The 21,303-nt window shown below is 42.8% G+C and overlaps 1 protein-coding gene across 6 annotated transcripts in view; it reads right to left on the minus strand.

Moving 5' to 3' along the window:
* Positions 1-19,802, minus strand: part of LOC129853707 (LIM domain-binding protein 1-like) — a 37,212-nt gene extending 17,410 nt beyond the window's left edge. For 2 of the 6 annotated variants that reach the window (XM_055920064.1, XM_055920049.1), the window contains exons 1-2: positions 19,558-19,802; positions 11,464-11,546 (exon numbers count right to left, since the gene is read on the minus strand). In XM_055920064.1, the coding sequence (XP_055776039.1) occupies positions 11,464-11,491 (28 nt within the window). In that variant the 5' untranslated portion in view covers positions 11,492-11,546; positions 19,558-19,802. Of the gene's footprint in view, positions 1-4,085; positions 4,443-11,463; positions 11,547-19,557 lie in introns of those variants that run through there. The other 4 variants (XM_055920057.1, XM_055920077.1, XM_055920083.1 and 1 more) reach the window with 4 other exon arrangements.
* Between the last annotated feature and the right edge of the window lie 1,501 nt (positions 19,803-21,303).

Genomic DNA, 21,303 nt, shown 5'->3' on the forward strand with positions numbered 1-21,303 from the left:
ATTTTGCAGATGTTATTGCGGGTGTAGCTAAATGCTTATGATCCTAGCTCAATAGTGCAGTAATACCTAACAATTAGGGATGCACAATATATTGGTGAACATTTGGCCGATATAAGCTAAAAATGGCAACATCGGTATCGGCCCGATGTCTAATTTAACGCCGATAATAAAAAAAACTACCGCACATACCTATATACCGTAGGTACAGGACGTAATGACGCCATGTAAAATGTTGCACAGCATTCTTAGCCTAGCCCACAACGTCTGATGTGTGGATCGAGCTGTCAACCAGTTGAGCAGTCATTTGAAAGAGTAAGAACATTTCAGCGAGACAACGTGAAATCCATTAAAGCCAAGATAATGAAATTCATTGCCCTTGACAACCAACTGTTCTCTGGCGTGAGTGATGTTGGCTTTTGCCGACTGGTCGAGCATCGGTACACACTACCAAGAGATCAATTTTTCAGATGTTACCCTACTGGAGTTACACAGTAATAGCGTCAATGCTATTAGCTTCACGACATACATACTATGGAACACCATTTTGGTATTTTGCGTGTCAAAAAAGATACAGCAGCACTGTCAAAGTTACTCAAAAAAGTCTGCAACAAGCAAACACCGGTGATGAACGATGTGTTTACAATACCGCGTTGATAATAAAGCATAATTTGTTGCAACTTCTGGGGTAGCTAGCTTTAGCTTGGTACGTAGTTAGCACCAACACAACCAGCCTGAAAACAATGACCAGTAGAAACTGCAGTCATTTTCATTATTCTTAGCAATGATTTCAAATCAAATCAAATTTTATTTGTCACGTGCGCCGAATACAACAGGTACCTTACAGTGAAATGCTTACTTACAGGCTCTAACCAATAGTGCAAAAAGGTATTAGGTGAACAATAGGTAGGTAAATAAATAAAAACAACAGTAAAAAGACTGGCTATATACAGTATCGAGGCAATAAAAGTAGCGAGGCTACATACAGACAACGGTTAGTCAGGCTGATTGAGGTAGTATGTACATGTAGATATGGTTAAAGTGACTATGCATATATAATAGCAGTAGCATAAAAGAGGGGTTGGCGTGTGGTGGGAAAATGCAGATCGCCAGGTTAGCCAATGTGCGGGAGCACAGGTTGGTCGGCCCAATTGAGGTAGTACGTACATGAGTGTATAGTTATAGTGACTATGCATATGATAAACAGAGTAGTAGCAGTGTAAAAAGACTGGTTGGGGCGTGGGTTGGGGGGAGCACACAATGGAAATAGCCATTTTTCCAGGTATCCATTTGATTACCTGTTCAGGAATCTTATGGCTTGGGGGTAAAAACTGTTGAGAAGCCTTTTTGTCCTAGACTTGGCACTCCGGTACCACTGGTCATGCGGTAGTAGAGAGAACAGTCTATGACTAGGGTGGCTGGGGTCTTTTAGGGCCTTCCTCTGACACCGCCTGGTGTAGAGGTCCTGGATGGCAGGCAGCTTAGTCCCAGTGATGTACTGGGCCGTACTCACTACCCTTTGTAGTGCCCTGCAGACAGAGGCCGAGCAATTGCCGTACCGGGCAGTGATGCAACCAGTCAGGATGCTCTCGATGTTGCAGCTGTAGAACCTTTTGAGGACCTCAGGACCCATGCCAAATCTTTTTAGTTTCCTGAGGGGGGAATAGGCTTTGTCGTACCCTCTTCACAACTGTCTTGGTGTGTTTGGACCATTCTAGTTTGTTGTTGATGTGGACACCAAGGAACTTGAAGCTCTCAACCTGCTCCACTACAGCCCCGCCGATGAGAATGGGGGCATGCTCGGTCCTCCTTTTCCTGTAGCCCACAATCATCTCCTTAGTCTTGGTTACGTTGAGGGATAGGTTGTTATTCTGGCACCACCTGGCCAGGTCTCTGACCTCCTCCCTATAGGCCTTCTTGTCGTTGATCAGGCCTACCACTGTTGTGTCGTCTGCAAACTTGATGGTGTTGGAGTCGTGGGTGAACAGGGAGTACAGGGGGGGACTGAGCACGCACCCCTGGGGAGCTCCAGTGTTGAGGATCAGCATGGCAGATGTATTAGCTAGGTTGCTTGTTGTTCACCTATTAAAATTGAACTTCAGGTCATGAAAATAAATAGTTAGCCAGCTACTCAACCCTGTTGCCCAAAGCTAATGTTATAAGCAGCCAGCTAGCTTCATCTGGCTAGTGAGGCTCGACCGGACCGGGTTATGTGTTGGGAAGCTAGCCACAATAAGGATTAGGCACTATAGTGGAATTTACGGTTGCCTTCAAATTAAAAGTATGTCATTGACAGCAATGCAAATGAATACAAATAGTAGAATTATGCCATACTTTTATTTTGAAGGCTAACCGCAAAGTCCACTATTGTGGCTAATCTTATAAATTAGGGTTATTTTAGATGACACCAAGCTAAATACAGTTGAATTCGTAAGTTTACATACACCTTAGCCAAATACATTTAAACTCAGTTTTTCACAATTCCTGACATTTAATCCTAGTAAACAATCCCTAGTAAACAATAGAGCCTGGATTTGAACCAGGGACTGTAGTGGAGCCTCTTGCGCTGAGATGCAGTGCCTTAGACCGCTGCATCCATGTGTGTGTAAACTATTTAACTGTACTAGAATTCTTAAGATTATCTGTATTGTTTTATTTGGCAAGGAAAATATCAGATATCGGCCAAAAATGTCATATCGGTGCATCACTCCAAACAATACATGCAAATCCCCCAAAAAGTAAGAAAGGAACTAGGAAATATCAAAATATTAGAAAGAGCAATGTCAGAGCCCGGAATATATATGTAAATGATGGTGTGTGTATATACATTATGGACAGTACATGAATAGAAAAGGTGTACAGCAGTGGTTATATGGGATGAGCTTCGACTAGAAAACAGTAAGTAAAGGTTGTACACTGTAAGGTTGTATTCGGCGCATGTGACAAATAAAATTTGATTTGAGTATATACGTATGAAGTGTGTAAAACTCAAAACACTCTCCGTCTGATGGCCCATATATAGAAGGGGTGACAGACATCTCCCCTCTTCTCCAGATGGTAGCCTGTATACATGTGTGTGTATGCCATTTGAGTGGGGTGAAGTTGCCACTACTGATCTAAGGTCTGCTTTGAATGTTCCCTTCAATGGGATTTGGGGAGGATGAGCAGATCCTATATCTGTTACGTTGGGCCTACATGACAATTTCCCTAGCCCTACAGATATGATTGGAGATGGTGGATTAACACTCCCTTGGTGCTTTTCCACTGAGATTTAACCCCACACTAGTGGGTTGCCAGTGTTTTTTAAACGAACGCTCAAGTGTAATTATGTTTCCATCAGGAATGTGACACCACATACTTTTTGTTCTGTAAGGTGTTAAAGTTAACATGTAGCTATTGTTATGTAAATGTAGGCTAAAAAGTAACGTTACCCAGAACCTGGGCTTGGCCCCAAGTCTGGGAAGGTCTGCCGGAGCCATGCATGGCCCAGTCAGACACAGGTGACGGCCCGCGTAGAGATCGAAACAGAAAAGTCTGAGCCTTTTGAGTAAAACCTCATTGGCAATACACCATCCATGTTTTGCTATGGAATACGGTGTCACACTACAGAATATAAAACCACCATGGTTAGAACGATTATTTAATCCCTTAAAATCGTCCATTGATTTGAGGGTTAAAAAATAAACAGAATGGCAGCATAATTATATCGTTAGCATAAAAGACAATGGAATTCACAGAGCTGAGAACCTATAGCAGCCAACTACATGGTGAATTCCTCAATCATTGTCTTGATTAATACTAAAGAATGAGATCAGCTGAACAAAAGGTTTGACTGATGCTGATGACAAGCTAGCTACAACAGCAGCAAGATTGTCTTGACCAGTGTGGCAGTGAATAGCTAACTGGCGTTAGCCAATGCTAAACTAGCTAGTGTGGCAGTGAATAGCTAACTGGGATTCGCCAATGCTAAGCAAGCTAGCTATAACGTTAGTTAGCTGCACGGACCACACTTGAAATGTGCGTACTTAGATTGTAACAAGGCACGTTAGTAACTGGTATGGTTAATTGCTAACTTTAATCCACCATACCTGCACAGAATGATTCACCGAAACGCGGTGTTCTTTCCAACAGTAACAGCACTGCTCGGTGTTAGCAGGCTAGCTTGGATGCTAGCCGTCCCAATTTGGAACACCGTTCAGCGTAGTCGTTATTTCCGTTTTCCTCTCCGAAACAAAACGAAAAGCAAAACAAAAGTTAAAGCGAATGAGTACGTCCTCGGCCTCGTTATTTTTGCACTTACAAAGTCGCGTTTTTTTAAGCAACCCAGATGTTGAAAAGTGGGGATGTAGCCAGCTAGAGACGGAGCCAAACCCTTTGTTCCTAACCAGACGCGAACAATGGCCCCCGTCTCTGCTCTTACGTCTCTCCTCCCTGCTTGCGTAAACATTCCCTCTGCAGAATGGGCTCCCTCAATCGTGTTTAATCGAAACGTAATCCGCCTTTACAACACCCTCCCTTCCTATTCACAAACTAATAGCTATGTAGTAAAGCTCTATACATTTGTTATGAATTGTAGGTGTATTAAAATAAATAATACAGTCAGTATCTAGCTAGCCTTTTAAAAACAATCACATTCACTGCCTCTCATTCATTCAGTACTAGCTTACAAATGAATGCAGAGAAAAAGTTTGAGTGTAGCACCTTTTCACACACTGACTGATCAAAGAAGTTCAGCTCATGAATATGCATCTAATAAATTGGGTAATTGGTCAACATTGGTGATACCTTTAGGACAAAACACTAGAGGCCTGACACTACAGCTGAGTGATGAGCTGATAACACCTCAGATAGTGCTGGAGTTCAAACCGAATAAAATCAAATTTTATTTGTCACATGCGCCGTGTAGACCTTACAGTGAAATTCTTACTTACAAGCCCTTAACAAACTATGCAGTTTTATGAAAATACCCCCCCCCCCCCCCCCCCCAAAAAAAAAATGAGATAAGAAAAACAAATAATTAAAGAGCAGCAGTAAATAACAAAAGCGGGGCTATATGCAGGGGGTACCGAAACAGAGTCACTGTATGTGTACGTGGGGGGGGGGGGGGGGGGGGGGTTGCTGATATGCTGTTCAGGAGTCTTATGGCTTGGGGGTAGAAGCTGTTTAGAAGCCTCTTGGACCTAGACTTGGTGCTCCGGTACCGCTTGCCGTGCGGTAGCAGAGAGAACAGCCTATGACTAGGGTGGCTGGAGGCTTTGACAATTTTTAGGGCCTTCTTCTGACACTGCCTGGTATAGAGGTCCAGGATGGCAGGAAGCTTGGCCCCGGTGATGTACTGGGCCATATGCACTACCCTCTGTAAGTGCCTTGTGGTCGGAGACCGAACAGTTGCCATACCAGGCAGCGGTGCAACCCATCAGGATGCTCTCGATGGTGCAGCTGTAAAATCATTTGAGGATCTGAGGACCCATGCCAAATCTTTTCAGTCTCCTGAGGGGGAATAGGTTTTGTTGTGCCCTCTTCACGACTGTCTTGGTGTGCTTGGACCAGGTTAGTTTGTTGGTGATGTGGACACCAAGGAACTTGAAGCTCTCAACCTGCTCCACTACAGCCCCGTCGATGAGAATTGCGGTGTGCTCGGACCTCCTTTTCCTATAGTCCACAATCATCTCCTTTGTCTTGATCACGTTGATGGAGAGGTTGATGTCCTTGCACCACAAGGTCAGGTCTCTGACCTCCTCCCTATAGGCTGTCTCATCGTCGTCGGTGATCAGGCCTACCACCGTTGTGTCATCAGCAAACTTAATGATTGTGTTGGAGTCATGCCTGGCCGTTCAGTCATGAGTGAACAGGGAGTTCAGGAAGGGACTGAGAACGCACCCCTGAGGGAACCCCGTGTTGAGGATCAGTGTGGCGGATGTGTTGTTACCTACCCTTACCACCTGGGGGCGGTCCGTCAGGAAGTCCCAGGGTCCTTAGCTTAGTGATGAGCTTTGAGGGTGTTCCTTTTGTCCAGGTGTGAAAGGACAGTGTGGAGTGCAATAGAGATTACATCACCTGTGGATCTGTTGCGGCAGTATGCAAATTGGGTTGGGTCTAGGGTTTCTGGGGTAATGCAGTTGATGTGAGCCATGACCAGCCTTTCAAAGCACGTCATGGCTACAGATGTGAGTGCTATGGGTCGGTAGTCATTTAGGCAGGTAAGGCAGGTAACTAAGTGTTCTTGGGCACAGGGACTATGGTGGTCTGCTTGAAACATGTTGGTATTACAGACTCAGACATGGAAAGGTTGAAAATGTCAGTGAAGACACTTGCCAGTTTGTCAGCGCATGATCAGTGTACACGTCCTGGCAATCCATCTGGCTCTGTGCCCTTGTGAAAGTTGACCTGTTAAAAGGTCTTACTCACATCGGCTGCTTAAAGCGTGATCACACAGTCGTCTAGAACAGCTGGTGCTCTCATGCATGTTTCAGTGTTACTTGCCTCGAAGCGAGCATAGAGGTAATTTAGCTCATCTGGTAGGCTCGTGTCACTGAGCAGCTCTCGGCTGTGCTTCCCTTTGTAGTCCTTAATAGTTAGCAAGCCCTGCCACATCCGACGAGTGTCAGAACCGGTGTAGTACGATTCTATTTTAGTCCTGTATTGACGCTTTGCCTGTTTGATGGTTCGTCAGAGGGCATAGCTGGATTTCTTATGAGCCTCCGGATTAGAGTCCCGCTCCTTGAAAGTGGCAGCTCTACCCTTTAGCTAAGTGCGAATGTTGCCTATAATCCATGGTTTCTGGTTGGGGTATGTACGTACAGTCACTATGGGGATGACGTCCTCGATGCACTTATTGATAAAGACAGTGACTGATGTAGTTAACTCCTCAATGCCATCGGAAGAATCCTGGAACATATTCCAGTCTGTGCTAGCAAAACAGTCCTGTAGTTTAGCATCTGCTTCATCTGACCAATTTTTTTTGACTGAATCACTGGTGCTTCCTTATTTAATTGTTGCTTGTAAGCAGGAATCAGGAGGATAGAATTATGGTCAAATTTGCCAAATGTGTCACGATCGTCGTTAGGTGAAAGAGAGGACCAAGGCGCAGCGTGATATAAATACATCTTCTTTTTAATAGAAGAAGAAACGAACACGAACACTAATACAAACTAGACAAAACAACAAAGGACCGTGAAGCTATCAAACGAAAGTGCAGACACAAGCAACTAACGTCAAAACATAGACAATTACCCACAACCTACCTAATGCCTATGGCTGCCTAAAATATGGCTCCCAATCAGAGACAACGATAGACAGCTGTCTCTAATTGAGAACCAATCCAGGCAACCATAGACTTACATAAACACCTACACTGAACACAACCCCATGAACTCTGCAAAAACCCCTAGACAATACAAACACCCTAGACTAGACAAAAACACACAAACATCCCCCATGTCACACCCTGACCTAACTAAAAATAATAAAGAAAACAAAAATAAATAAGGCCAGAGCGTGACAAAATGGAGGGCGAGGGAGAGCTTTGTACGGTATTGTATTAAAAACTGTATTACAGTTTTTAATCTCCCATTGGTAGGATATATGTGCTTTCAGTTCGTCACTTTTATTTTCCAGCGATTGAACGTTAGCTAGCAGGGCGGAAGGTAAAGGCAGATTAGCCACTTGTCACCTGTTCTTTACAAGGCACGCTGATCCCTGCAAAATCTGTTTCCTGCTCCAGCGAATGACGGAGATCTGGGACTGGTCGGGTGTCTGTAGTATATCCCTCCCGTCCGACTCATTGAAAAAACCTCTTTGTCTAATCTGAGGTGAGTAATCCCAGTTCTGATGTCCAGAAGCTCTTTTCAGTCATAAGAGACGGTAGCAGCAACATTATGTACAAAACAAGTTACAAACAACGGGAAAAAACAAACAAAATAGCATGGTTGATTAAGAGCCGATAAGACGGCAGCCATCCCCTCCGGCGCCATCTTTGAGTTAGAAAAAGTACTCAAATATCATACTTGAGTAAAAGTAAAGATACCTTAATATAAAATGACTCAAGTAAAAGTGAAAGTAACCCAGTAAAATACTACTTGAGTAAAAGTCTGAAAATATCTGATTTTAAATGTACTTTAAGTACAGTGGTGGAAAAAGTACTACATTTTTATACTTGAGTAAAAGTACAAAGTAAAAGTATATGCTATACATTAAATTCCTTATATTTAGCAAATCAGATGGCACAATTTCCTTTTTTATAACTTTTTTTGTCAGCCAGGGGCACACTCCAACACTCAGACATAATTTACAAAGGAAGAATTTATGTATTGTGAGTCCACCAGATGTGAGGCAGTAGGGATGACCAGGGACGTTCTCTTGATAAGTGCGTGAATTGGAAATGTTTCCTCTACTGCAAAGCATTCCAATTGTAACTAGTACTTTTGGGTGTCAGGCAAAATGTATGGAGTAAAAAGTACATAATTTTCTTTAGGAATGTAGTGAAGTAAAAGTAAAAGTAGTCAAAAATATAAATACTAAAGGAAAGTACAGATACCCCAAAAAACGACTTAAGTAATAATATTTTAAAGTACTACTTAAGTACTTTATACCACTGCTTATGAATGAGCGTGGCTCACTTCATCACTACACTACGAGCTCCTGACCTGGAGTGCACCTCATCACCATTATGTTGTCAGAGGCAGAGGTGATATACACGGATCTACTGGCAGTGGCCTCACACACAGAACAAAGCCATGGGAGACACTATATGGCAAACATTCCCTAGGAAAAAATAAAGTTAGGAGGGATGGATGGTGGGAATAAAGGAAGGGGGATGTAAAGGGCAGAGGAGAGTAGCATTTTGTATAATGGAAACAGGAATGACAATTCAACTACTAGCCTAATTCCAGGCTGAATTGTTGTCCCCTGTGAGAGGCATGTGATCAGTCACACCTAACTAACTGTTGCCTTCTATAGAGGGAGAGATTGAGAGAGATAGAGAGATTGAGAGAAAGAAAGAAAGAATGAAAGAAAGGGAGAGATGGAGAAGGAGAGTGTGAGGGAGCAAGAGGGCAATAGAGGAGATTTGTGAAACAGCATCCCCCTCTACTAAACCAGCTGAAAAACAGCTTGTCCTTTCTTTTGTCCGTGGAGCCGAATAAGATTACATTTTTTATTTGAACCTTTATTTAACTAGGCAAGTCAGTTAAGAACAAATTCATATGACGGCCTATCCCGGCCAAACCCGGGCGACGTTGGGCCAATTGTGCACCCAATCACGGCCAGATATGACACAGCCTGGATTCGAACCAGGGACTGTAGTGATGCCTCTTGCACTGAGATGCAGTGCTGCACCACTCGGGAGCCCAAAATAACTGACAGTGCGATATGTTACTGGTGGATAAAAGCCAACAGGAGGACAGATCTAGTCTCAGCAGCACTATGCTGGAAAGCAGAATACTGTAGTCATATGCACGCACACGCATACATAGCTGCGCTACGGTAGGGCTACTGCTATCAGGCTCAATAGAGACAACAATGTGTGTGTGGGTGTGGGTGTGTATGTGTGTATGTGTGTGTGTGCCTGCGTGTGTGCTGTGTGTCCGTGAGAGTTCTTGGAAACAGCGGTACAATGTGCTTGTATGCCAGAACAGCCTGTTAAAGCCAGTAATCCCTATGCCCTCCACTGTGCCATTGTGTTTCCTGTACAATAGACAAATTATCTATAGGGGGCACTATACACAAACATTTTAGAAATCATGACAAGTAGGAAACATGATTTGGTGCCCTCTTGTGATCCTCCTGAATACCTCCTAACTTCTTCTGCTTCATTCTTCATTCTGCTTCATCAAACCATCTGTGTCAAATCAGAATGCTTTACATAATTTAGTTTTATTCGGCTGCAATACTGATGGAATTTACATCCTTGAATGTGGCAGGTAGCCTAGCGGTTAAGAGTGTTGTAACCAGTAACTGAAAGGTCGCTGGTTCAAATCCCCGAGACGAAAAGGGGAAAATCTGTCAATGTGCCCTTGAGCAAGGCACTTAACCCTAATTGACGTTGGAAGTCGCTCTGGATAAGAGCATCTGAATGACTGTAATGTAAAATGAAATGGCCCATGGGGAATTCATATTGAAACTCAGACGGTCCAGGTTCAAACACAGACAGACCTCGTTCAAAAGAGGGCTCACTATAGTCTCATTAACAAGCCATGCCACTCAAACCCTGCACTCTCAGTGTTTCCTGTAAAAGGTTAGGCAGAGCTGATGATGGACTCTGCTGTGTGCTTCACTGGCCAACAGGCTTTCATCTACATAGATCTGGGTCATGCTCATTAATAGGGCACACAATGGAAAATGTTTTGTAATGGCAATCGGAAAATGGCATTTGTTTTTGGGATGAGCATTTGTAAATGTTAAGTTCAGATAGTCTCTGTTTCAGTCGACTTTCTTCCATTTGGTCACTATTGATCATGACCCTGCTGTAAGATAGCAAATTGTCCCCGCCAATGGCTGTGTTGACTTGACAGGCAGGAGTGTTAGGGCAAATTCCATTAGGCAATTAATGAACATTGAATGAAGAAGATTTTTTAAACTTTAATTAATTTCCTGAAGGGACTGACGTTGACTCTCCAACCCTGGTAGGAATCGTGCTTGCTCTGAATAGAGTGATTCCGACTTGGACAGACTTGAATTTGCACAGGAAACTGACCATGATAAGATACTGATACAGATAAGAGATTGAGGTGAACTGTAAAAAATGTCAGACTGACCATTTCACTCAACAAATAAAGCCCATATGTACACACTTTTCTCTCTCACACACACACACGCCCATATGTACACACTTTTCTCTCTCTCACACACACACACACACACACACACACACACACACACACACACACACACACACACACACACACACACACACACACACACACACACACACACACACACAGTGTGTCTTCTTGTGACGATCAGAGAAAGGTAAAGAAGAGACAAAGGGTATTGATGAAGATATCGATCAAGCTCAGACTACGTTACAGTTAGTAACCGCTTAGTAAGCAACAAATAGACGAAGCTGCCAGAGAGAGAGTGACAATCAAATGTGCACGTATGCGCACAAACACACACTCACACAAACCAGACACACCTCCATAAGAAACAATGTTGTTCTGAGGGCACAGGAGCATTCCACTGACCCAAACTTGTCCGAGCAAGAAAACGTTGTGTCATTCAACATGGGGGAAAGACGTATCCGTGTATGTAGGAGTTGCGCTAGTAATAGCTAGTGAGCGCTAGTAGCCGTTGTGCAGTCTTGCTGAGAAATAAAGTACACTGAATATTGAGTGAGGAACACACTGTAAACCAGTTGCTGGACTTTACCTTTACAGCAGAAAAGACACAGGAGAGAGAGACAGAAGAGAGAGAGCAATAGAGAGTGAGAGAGCAGAGAGACAGTGAGCGAGAAATGGTGAGACTTACCAGGGCAAGCGCAGCCTCCAACAGACATCTTCTCACATGTTGTAGGTCTCTGCTCTGCTGGAAACAGCCGCCTCCAGTCCTCCCTCCGTATGCAAGGATACACATGCAGAGAGAGCAAGAAACAGAGGAAAGTGAGAAAAAAGGGTTAGAAAAACAGGACATATAATGAGAAGTACAACAGGATCGGAGCTCTCTTTCTAGCTCTATTTAACAATCAGGAAGTAGGAAATATAGGGCTCTGGTTGGTTTATTAATATGCAAATTGCAATCCTTGTGGGCAGAGATAAATATGAGAGGGGGGGGACACACGAACCATAGCTCTCTTGAAATCGCTTATTGTGGCAAAGACAACAGTAATTTTGCTTATACAGGGCAACAGATATGCTTGCACGGTGCAACAGAGAGGGCAATCTTCTGTTTTTCAAAACATATGATGTGCAGAGGCTATGCTTTGCAAACATTGAACGGCCATTGCCTGCTCTGGTATGTAATTGGTCATCTAAATGTCAGTGCCGGTTGGTGCCGTTTAAGAGGAGAGTGGATGATAATTTTTTGAGCATGGCATTATTTCTAATAAAGTATATTGGATGACCGTCATTCATATTCCATTCACTCAGCTCAACGTAACATCGATAGGTTTAGGCTACTACATTGACACTCTAATTTCCCTGTGCCCATCATGAGGTTGCTACAACCTAGCCTATGAATGAAAGTTTACAACATAGGTGCACAGGTCGAGAGACTTTTTTGCAATCAAGGTGACAGACAGTGACACATTCAATACAGCCTTGCACACGCTTGCCTGCATCTAGCTCATCTAGCTGTAATCATTAGTCCAACAGCTGCAAATGAGAGGTTCTATTGGACAAATGCAGGTATGTTTATCCCCGTTTCGTTCCGTTTGCTTCCGTTTAAGAAATGTTTTTTCAACAGAATTGGCAGAATGAATACACCCCAGATCACATGCAAACACAGTTCACTTTTATAGTAGCCACATAAAACATCATGATCACTTCACTTGTTGTATATATAATTCCTTCTCGCAACTATCTACTCACTCTCCTCCTCTCACCTTTTCCCTTCGCATGTGGACTTCAGTGCACAACACATTAGCTGTCTGTGACCTGGTAAAAAAACATTTCCAGGACAAACCTTCAAATTATGACCGCTCACTAGCGGTTCTGGGGGGGGGGGGGGGGGGGGGGGTGACCCTGTGACAACAATTTTGGACCCTCTTGTGGCACCCTAAATGTGGAGTATGAAATTTTTACGATATAACAACAATAACGTCTATTGTAACTGGCCCCTCTAACAGTACAACTGGCCCCAGCTTTTTTTATTTATTTATTTATTTTTATTTTTTTAAATTTAACCTTTATTTAACCAGGTAGGCAAATTGAGAACACGTTCTCATTTACAATTGCGACCTGGCCAAGATAAAGCAAAGCAGTTCGACACATACAACAACACATAGTTACACATGGAGTAAAAACAAACATATAGTCAATAATACAGTGAAAAAAAATAAGTCTATATACAATGTGAGCAAGTGAGGTGAGATAAGGGAGGTGAAGGCAAACAGATATATGTATAAATAAATAAAAATATAAAAAGGCCATGGAGGCGAAGTGAGTACAACACAGCAAGTAAAATAAAAACTAAAAAAAACACTGGAATGGTTGGTTTGCATTGGAAGAAAGTGCAAAGTAGAGACAGAAATAATGGGGTGCAAAGGAGCAAAATAAATAAATTAATAAATACAGTAGGTAAAGAGGTAGTTGTTTGGGCTAAATTGTAGATGGGTTATGTACAGGTGCAGTAATCTATGAGCTGCTCTGACAGCTGGTGCTTAAAGCTAGTGAGGGAGATAAGTGTTTCCAGTTTCAGAGATTTTTGTAGTTCGTTCCAGTCATTGGCAGCAGAGAACTGGAAGGAGAGGCGTCCAAAGGAAGAATTGGTTTTGGGGGTGACTAGAGAGATATACCTGCTGGAGCGCGTGCTACAGGTAGGTGCTGCTATGGTGACCAGCGAGCTGAGATAAGGGGGGACTTTACCTAGCAGGGTCTTGTAGATGACCTGGAACCAGTGGGTTTGGCGACGAGTATGAAGCGAGGGCCAGCCAACGAGAGTGTACAGGTCGCAGTGGTGGGTAGTATATGGGGCTTTAGTGACAAAACGGATGGCACTGTGATAGACTGCATCCAATTTATTGAGTAGGGTTTTGGAGGCTATTTTGTAAATGACATCACCGAAGTCGAGGATTGGTAGGATGGTCAGTTTTACAAGGGTATGTTTGGCAGCATGAGTAAAGGATGCTTTGTTGCGGAATAGGAAGCCAATTCTAGATTTGACTTTGGATTGGAGATGTTTGATGTGGGTCTGGAAGGAGAGTTTACAGTCTAACCAGACACCTAGGTATTTGTAGTTGTCCACATATTCTAAGTCAGAGCCGTCCAAAGTAGTGATATTGGACAGGCGGGCAGGAGCAGGCAGCGATCGGTTGAAGAGCATGCATTTGGTTTTACTTGTGTTTAAGAGCAGTTGGAGGCCACGGAAGGAGAGTTGTATGGCATTGAAGCTCGCCTGGAGGGTTGTTAACACAGTGTCAAAAGAAGGGCCAGAAGTATACAGAATAGTGTCGTCTGCGTAGAGGTGGATCAGAGAATCACCAGCAGCAAGAGCGACATCATTGATGTAAACAGAGAAGAGAGTCGGTCCAAGAATTGAACCCTGTGGCACCCCCATAGAGACTGCCAGAGGCCCGGACAACAGACCCTCCGATTTGACACACTGAACTCTATCAGAGAAGTAGTTGGTGAACCAGGCGAGGCAATCATTAGAGAAACCAAGGCTGTCGAGTCTGCCAATGAGGATGTGGTGATTGACAGAGTCAAAAGCCTTGGCCAGGTCAATGAATACGGCTGCACAGTATTGTTTCCTATCGATGGCGGTTACGATATCGTTTATGACCTTGAGCGTGGCTGAGGTGCACCCATGACCAGCTCTGAAACCAGATTGCATAGCGGAGAAGGTGTGGTGTGATTCGAAATGGTCGGTAATCTGTTTGTTGACTTGGCTTTCGAAGACCTTAGAAAGGCAGGGAAGGATAGATATAGGTCTGTAGCAGTTAGGGTCAAGGGTGTCCCCCCCTTTGAAGAGGGGGATAACCGCAGCTGCTTTCCAATCTTTGGGGATCTCAGACGACACGAAAGAGAGGTTGAAGAGGCTAGTAATAGGGGTGGCAACAATTTCAGCAGATAGTTTTAGAAAGAAAGGGTCCAGATTATCTAGCCCGGCTGATTTGTAAGGGTCCAGATTTTGCAGCTCATTAAGAACATCAGCTGACTGTATTTGGGAGAAAGAGAAATGGGGAAGGCTTGGGCGAGTAGCAGAGGGGAGGGCAGTGCTGTTGTCCGGGGTAGGGGTAGCCAGGTGGAAAGCATGGCCAGCCGTAGAAAAATGCTTATTGAAATTCTCAATTATAGTGGATTTGTCGGTGGTGACAGTGTTTCCTATCTTCAGAGCGGTTGGAAGCTGGGAGGAGGTGTTCTTATTCTCCATGGACTTTACGGTGTCCCAGAACTTTTTTGAATTTGTGTTGCAGGAAGCAAATTTCTGCTTGAAAAAGCTAGCCTTGGCTGTTCTAACTGCCTGTGTATATTGGTTTCTGGCTTCCCTGAAAAGTTGCATATCACGGGGGCTGTTCGATGCTAATGCAGAACGCCATAGGATGTTTTTCTGTTGGTTAAGGGCAGTCAGGTCAGGAGAGAACCAAGGGCTATATCTGTTCCTGGTTCTAAATTTCTTGAATGGGGCATGCTTTTTCAAGATGGTGAGGAAGGCATTTTAAAAAAATGACCAGGCATCCTCTACTGACGGGATGAGATCAATATCCTTCCAGGATACCCCGGCCAGGTCGATTAGGAAGGCCTGCTCGCTGAAGTGTTTCAGGGAGCGTTTGACAGTGATGAGTGGAGGTCGTTTGACCGCTGACCCATTACGGATGCAGGCAATGAGGCAGTGATCGCTGAGATCTTGGTTGAAAACAGCAGAGGTGTATTTGGAGGGCAAGTTTGTTAGGATGATATCTATGAGGGTACCCGTGTTTACGGAATTGCTTTCCCCCCCCCCCCCCCCAGTTGAAATGGTCTAGAACCGCCAATGTGACCGCTAACCGCAACACACAGCCTACATCATTGTCACCATATTAGCCAGTGTCATAGTCAACATAGCTACTAGAACTAACGTATTAGTAAACCCGCTACAATCATGCAGTACAGTGTACAGTCAGAAAGCATTTTAGCAGTTTAGACTGTTAAACAGCCATCACTAACACAGAGAGGCTGCTGCCTACCTACAAACTTGAAATCGTTGGCCACTTTAATAAATGGATCACTAGTCACTTTAATAATGCAACTTTACTAATGTTTACATATCTTGCATTACTCATGTCATATATATACAGTTGAAGTCGGAAGTTTACATACACTTAGGTTGGAGTCATTAGAACTCGTTTTTCAACCACTACACAAATGTCTTGTTAACAAACTATAGTTTTTGCAAGTCGGTTAGGACACCTACTTTGTGCATGACACAAGTCATTTTTCCAACAATAGTTTACAGACAGATTATTTCACTTATAATTCACTGTAAAATTGTAGACCTCCGCAAGTCTGGTTCATCCTTGGGAGCAATTTCCAAATGCCTGAAGGTACCACGTTCATCTGTACAAACAATAGTACGCAAGTATAAACCCCATGGGACCACGCAGACATCATACCGCTCAGGAAGGAGACGCGTTCTGTCTCCTAAAGATGAACATACTTTGCAAAAAGTTGCAATCCCAGAACAACAGCAAAATGACCTTATGAAGATGCTGGAGGAAACAGGTACAAAAGTATCTATATCCACAGTAAAACGAGTCCTATATCAACATAACCTGAAAGGCCGCTCAGCAAGGAAGAAGCTACTGCTCCAAAACCACCCAAAAAAAAGCCAGACTACGGTTTGCAACTGCACATGGGGACAAAGATCGTACTTTTTAAAGAAATGTTTCTCTGGTCTGATGAAACAAAAATAAAACTGTTCGTCCATAACGACCATCGTTATGTTTGGAGGAAAAAGGGGGAGGCTTGCAAGCCAAAGAACACCATCCCAACCGTGAAGCACGGGGGTGGCAGCATCATGTTGTGGGGGTGCTTTGCTGCAGGAGGGACTGGTGCACTTCACAAAATAGATGGCATCATGAGGTTGGAAAATTGTGGATATATTGAAGAAACATCTCAAGACATCAGTCAGGAAGTTAAAGCTTGGTTGCAAATGGGTCTTCCAAATGGACAATGACCCCAAGCATACTTCCAAAGTTGTGGTAAAATAGCTTAAGGACAACAAAGTCAAGGTATTGGAGTGACCATCACAAAGCCCTGACCTCAATCCTATAGAAAATGTGTGGGCAGAACTGAAAAAGTGTGTGCGAGCAAGGAGGCCTACAATCCTGATTCAGTTACACCAGCTCTGTCAGGAGGAATGGGCCCAAATTCACCAAACTTATTGTGGGAAGCTTGTGGAAGGCTACCCGAAATGTTTGACCCAGGTTAATCAATTTAATGGCAATGCTACCAAATACTAATTGAGTGTATGTAAACTTCTGACCCACTGGGAATGTGATGAAATAAGTAAAAGCTTAAATAAATCACTCTTTACTATTATTCTGACATTTCACATTCTTAAAGTAAAGTGGTGATCCTAAACTGACCTAAGACAGGGAATTTTTACACGGATTAAATGTCAGGAATTGTGGAAAAACTGAGTTTAAATATATTTGGCTAAGGTGTATGTAAACTTCCGACTTCAACTGTATACTGTATTTTTTACCATCTATTGCATCTTGCCTATGCCGCTCTGTCATTGCTCATCCAAATTTGTATATATTATTCCATTCCTTTATTTAGATTTGTCTGTATTAGGTAGTTGTTGTGGAATTGTTAGATTACTTATGAGATATTGCTGCACTGTCAGAACTAGAAGCACAAGCATTTCGCTACACTCGCAATAACATCTGCTAACCATGTGAATGGGACCAATAAAATTGGATTTGATTTGATAGCAGTTACACCAGCGGGCCCTGGTGGCAATAAAATCATAAAACCAAAAGCTTACCTAGCTGTCCTCCGGCTACACCATAGTGCTACCCTACATAGTGCTGCTGAGTTTACTGTAGACCTTCATTACAAAACAGTGTGTTTTAATCAATTATTTGTTGATGTGAATATATTTAGTATAGTTTTATCTAAAAAGGAAAACTTTTCAATGTTTCACTATTTTTATCTTTATGAATTTCACTGAGGAGGATGGTTCTCCCCTTCCTCCTCTGGGCAGCCTCCACTGCTAAATGTGCAGCTCATTGATTTGAGCATCCTTTTGTAAAGCTCATTTGTTCAACTTTGTAAATGGTGAAAATAGGAATAACCTCAAAACTCTCCGCCTCTCTCTCACCCTTGTCCTCCCTCTGTTTTGTATCTGTGTCTAGAACAGCAGTGTTAATCACTACAGACAGCATCGATTAAAAATGCAAAGCCCACCTGGGGCGCTGGGACACTGGAGACCCATGAAACACACACACACACACACACACGTCACCCTCCAGTATGAGCCTTCTTAGCTGTCTCACACCCTAGCTCTCTTCTCTCTTTCCCCTCCCCTCTTTTTCCCTCTCCACCTCTCTCCATCAAGCGTCTTCTCTCTAACTCAATAATATTACAGTCCACCACATCACTATGTTTGTATACTATATTTGCATAATGAACTTACACTCAGCACTGACACACACTTACCCCACCAGACATGCCACCAGAACAAATTCAAGGAAACGTACAGTATTATACAGAGCCATGAGTGCATGGAACTCCCATCTTATATAGCGCAAGTGAACAGCAAACCTGGTTTCAAAAAACAAATAAAGCAATACCTCACGGTACAATGCGTCTCCCTTATGTGACCTACTTGTTGTGTGTATGTACTGACATGTATGTGTAACTGATAGATGCACACACATTACATCTTAATGTTTTTGCATGTATGTAAACTGTAAAATCTTTTGTCTGTAATTCATTTTTCGTTATATCAGACCCCAGTAAGACTAGTTGTCACCATTGGCGTCGGCTAATGGGATCCTAATAAATCAAAACCAAGACAGACAGACAGACAGACAGACGGACGGACGGACGGACGGACGGACGGACGGAGCGGGGCTTCTCTTAACAAGCTCCAGCTCTTTGTTATCCGTCTGTCAGGATCAATACGTTGAGGAAACATAACAACCAATTAACAAAAATAACAAGTGGGAAACAACATTCCCTAAATGCTATTACGTGCTATGTCAGAGCCATCAGAGCTGAATGTCATACATACTGTTAGACACATTTCTGAGGAACTATTAACACCCTCCCTAAGGCCTCTCTCTCTCCAGTCAGGACAAAACAGAATTATCTCAGCTGACAGTAAGTAGAACTCTGCTTTTAAAATGGTGAACTGAGAACAAAGGCAGATATGAGTCATTTCACAGAGAGAGAGAGAGAGGGGTGTGTGTGTTTGTTTTTCTGTTTGAGTATGTCTGTCTCCACTCCAGCTTTGGGGAAATGGCTTTTGTTTCTACGCCAGAAAGGCGTTGAGGCTAGAGATATACACTTCGCTGACTGCACAAACAGGCAGTGTCTCTCGCACTGGCGCTCACTCTCTAAAGCAGTTTTTCCGAAAACAAAGATGGTGTAGCTCTATCTTTCCCTGTCAGAAGGCACGCAGCAACAGCAATGTCACAGGAGGAGTCAGGTACTTGCACAAACACACACACACACCTGAATGAGAACGGTCACACTTCACCTCTTGTGAACATGTTGTTCTCTGGAGGTAAACAAACACTCATTATGAACATAACATTTTTACACACACACAAACACACAATAATGACAATGGCATAGCTAGCCTAATCCCCCAGTCCCAGTCCATCTTAGGTGAGGTCACAAAATAATGCTTACCTCTCCTCTTTGTCTGTCTACTCGGCACCTCACGACACACACACACGCCATCCATGCTTACCTTTTCCCCCCTTTTATCTCCTCCCGTCCTCTGTCCGTGGCTGTGGAAACACCAGAGCCTGTTCACTAAAATATCCACCAGGTCAACTGCAGAGTGAAATACACTGTCAGAAAAAGAGACAAAAAGAGAGAGGAGATGTAGTGGAGCGCGCAGATGATGAGGAAGGGAGCCGGCTAGCTCTCTGCTGGTATAAATATGACGCAGAGGCAGCAGCCAGAGTCACTTCTTTCCTCTCCTCTTCTCCACCCCATCCCTCCATACCCACAGAGAGAGGGCACTGTATCCATGGCAACAACGAGCAGCAGTAGGTGGTGGTTACTGAGATGTTGGGGCACAGCAGGGTGATTCTCGTGAAACCATGTCTGTGATGAATTCAGCTATATAGCCTCTAAAATATTTGTATAATTTACTATCACATTTGGTTTCTGGTTCTTTAACTTGTTTTGGCTTTAAATCTTATTTATAAAATGTACTTTAGATGCATTTAATTTATAGAAATAACTAAAACATTTAAATAAAACCAATTAAATATTGTATAAAGTGGTACATATTCAAAGAGTTAACATTTCTGGGTATTCACATAAATGAGTAATATTTTAGACAAAAAAAAGCATGTTTGACTCATGTATTGTGTCTACACACACAACAACAAAAAACCTCCACGACCCTTTTGCGTCCCACCACTGAAAAAAAACAAAAAAAATTACATTTAAAAATCTAAAGCTCGTCTGATGTTTTCAGAATTCAAAAGTGAGCACCAAATAATTTCCAGATTGAGGCATATAGCATGATGTTCTAATGTTCTAATATAGTATGATGTTCTAATTGTTGGCATGTGAAGTGGGCTCTTCTTGACATTACACTACTTTTGATGTCTGAAAGCATCTGACAAAGGTTGATATAAACTGTGTTAAAGGACGTTACAGAAAAAAAATCTAAGATAAATTGTCAAGATGAATACAAGATGATGCCAAAACATTGGTGGTTTACCCAAGAAATTACTAGGAGATTATATATAGAGTTTGCGACTCTCTTTATTGCTTGTAGCCTACAGTTTTCTCCCCATTAGTAAGCACCTCTACTAACTTTTTGGGGTGTGCGCCAGCTCATGCTTTTCAGAAGATGAATACACATCCTATGCTATTGATTGTGTAGAGCCAGCTCTATGCCTCAACAACAACAAGAAAAGATGAACACCATATACTTTCCAGATCTTATTTGGTGGTTATCTTTTTCATTAATTTGGGGGTTTTGCATATCAGTGTATTTCCACAATGAACGGCCTGGGATGTGGACTTAAAGGGATAGTTCACATAAATTACATATTGGTTTCCTGACCCTGTAAGCAGTCTATGAACAAGATAAGACAGCAATCCATGCTTGGGTTTTGTTTACCTGGTCGCTGTCTCCAGCTTTTTAGCATTTACAGTATAGCATAAAAAACTATGTAAGTGAAACTTTATTGCGCTATACAATACATTTTTAACATTTTCGGATGATTTGGACATGGAAGGTGATAATATATCAGGGAAATCCACTTGCATTGGTTTTGTGTTACTTAACCCTAATTGCTCCTGGATAAGAGCATCTGCTAAATGACTAAAATGTAAATGCTACACAAAACTAAAGCATGGATTGCTGTCTTAACCTTGTCCATCGACTGCTTGCAGGGTAAGGAAGCCAATGTACAAATGTAATTTTGTATAAAAATTTGTATAAAAACTACCAATTGGTAGTTACAGTCTT

This window comes from Salvelinus fontinalis, chromosome 1 (genome assembly GCF_029448725.1).
Source record: "Salvelinus fontinalis isolate EN_2023a chromosome 1, ASM2944872v1, whole genome shotgun sequence".
NCBI classification, from domain to species: Eukaryota; Metazoa; Chordata; class Actinopteri; order Salmoniformes; family Salmonidae; genus Salvelinus; species Salvelinus fontinalis.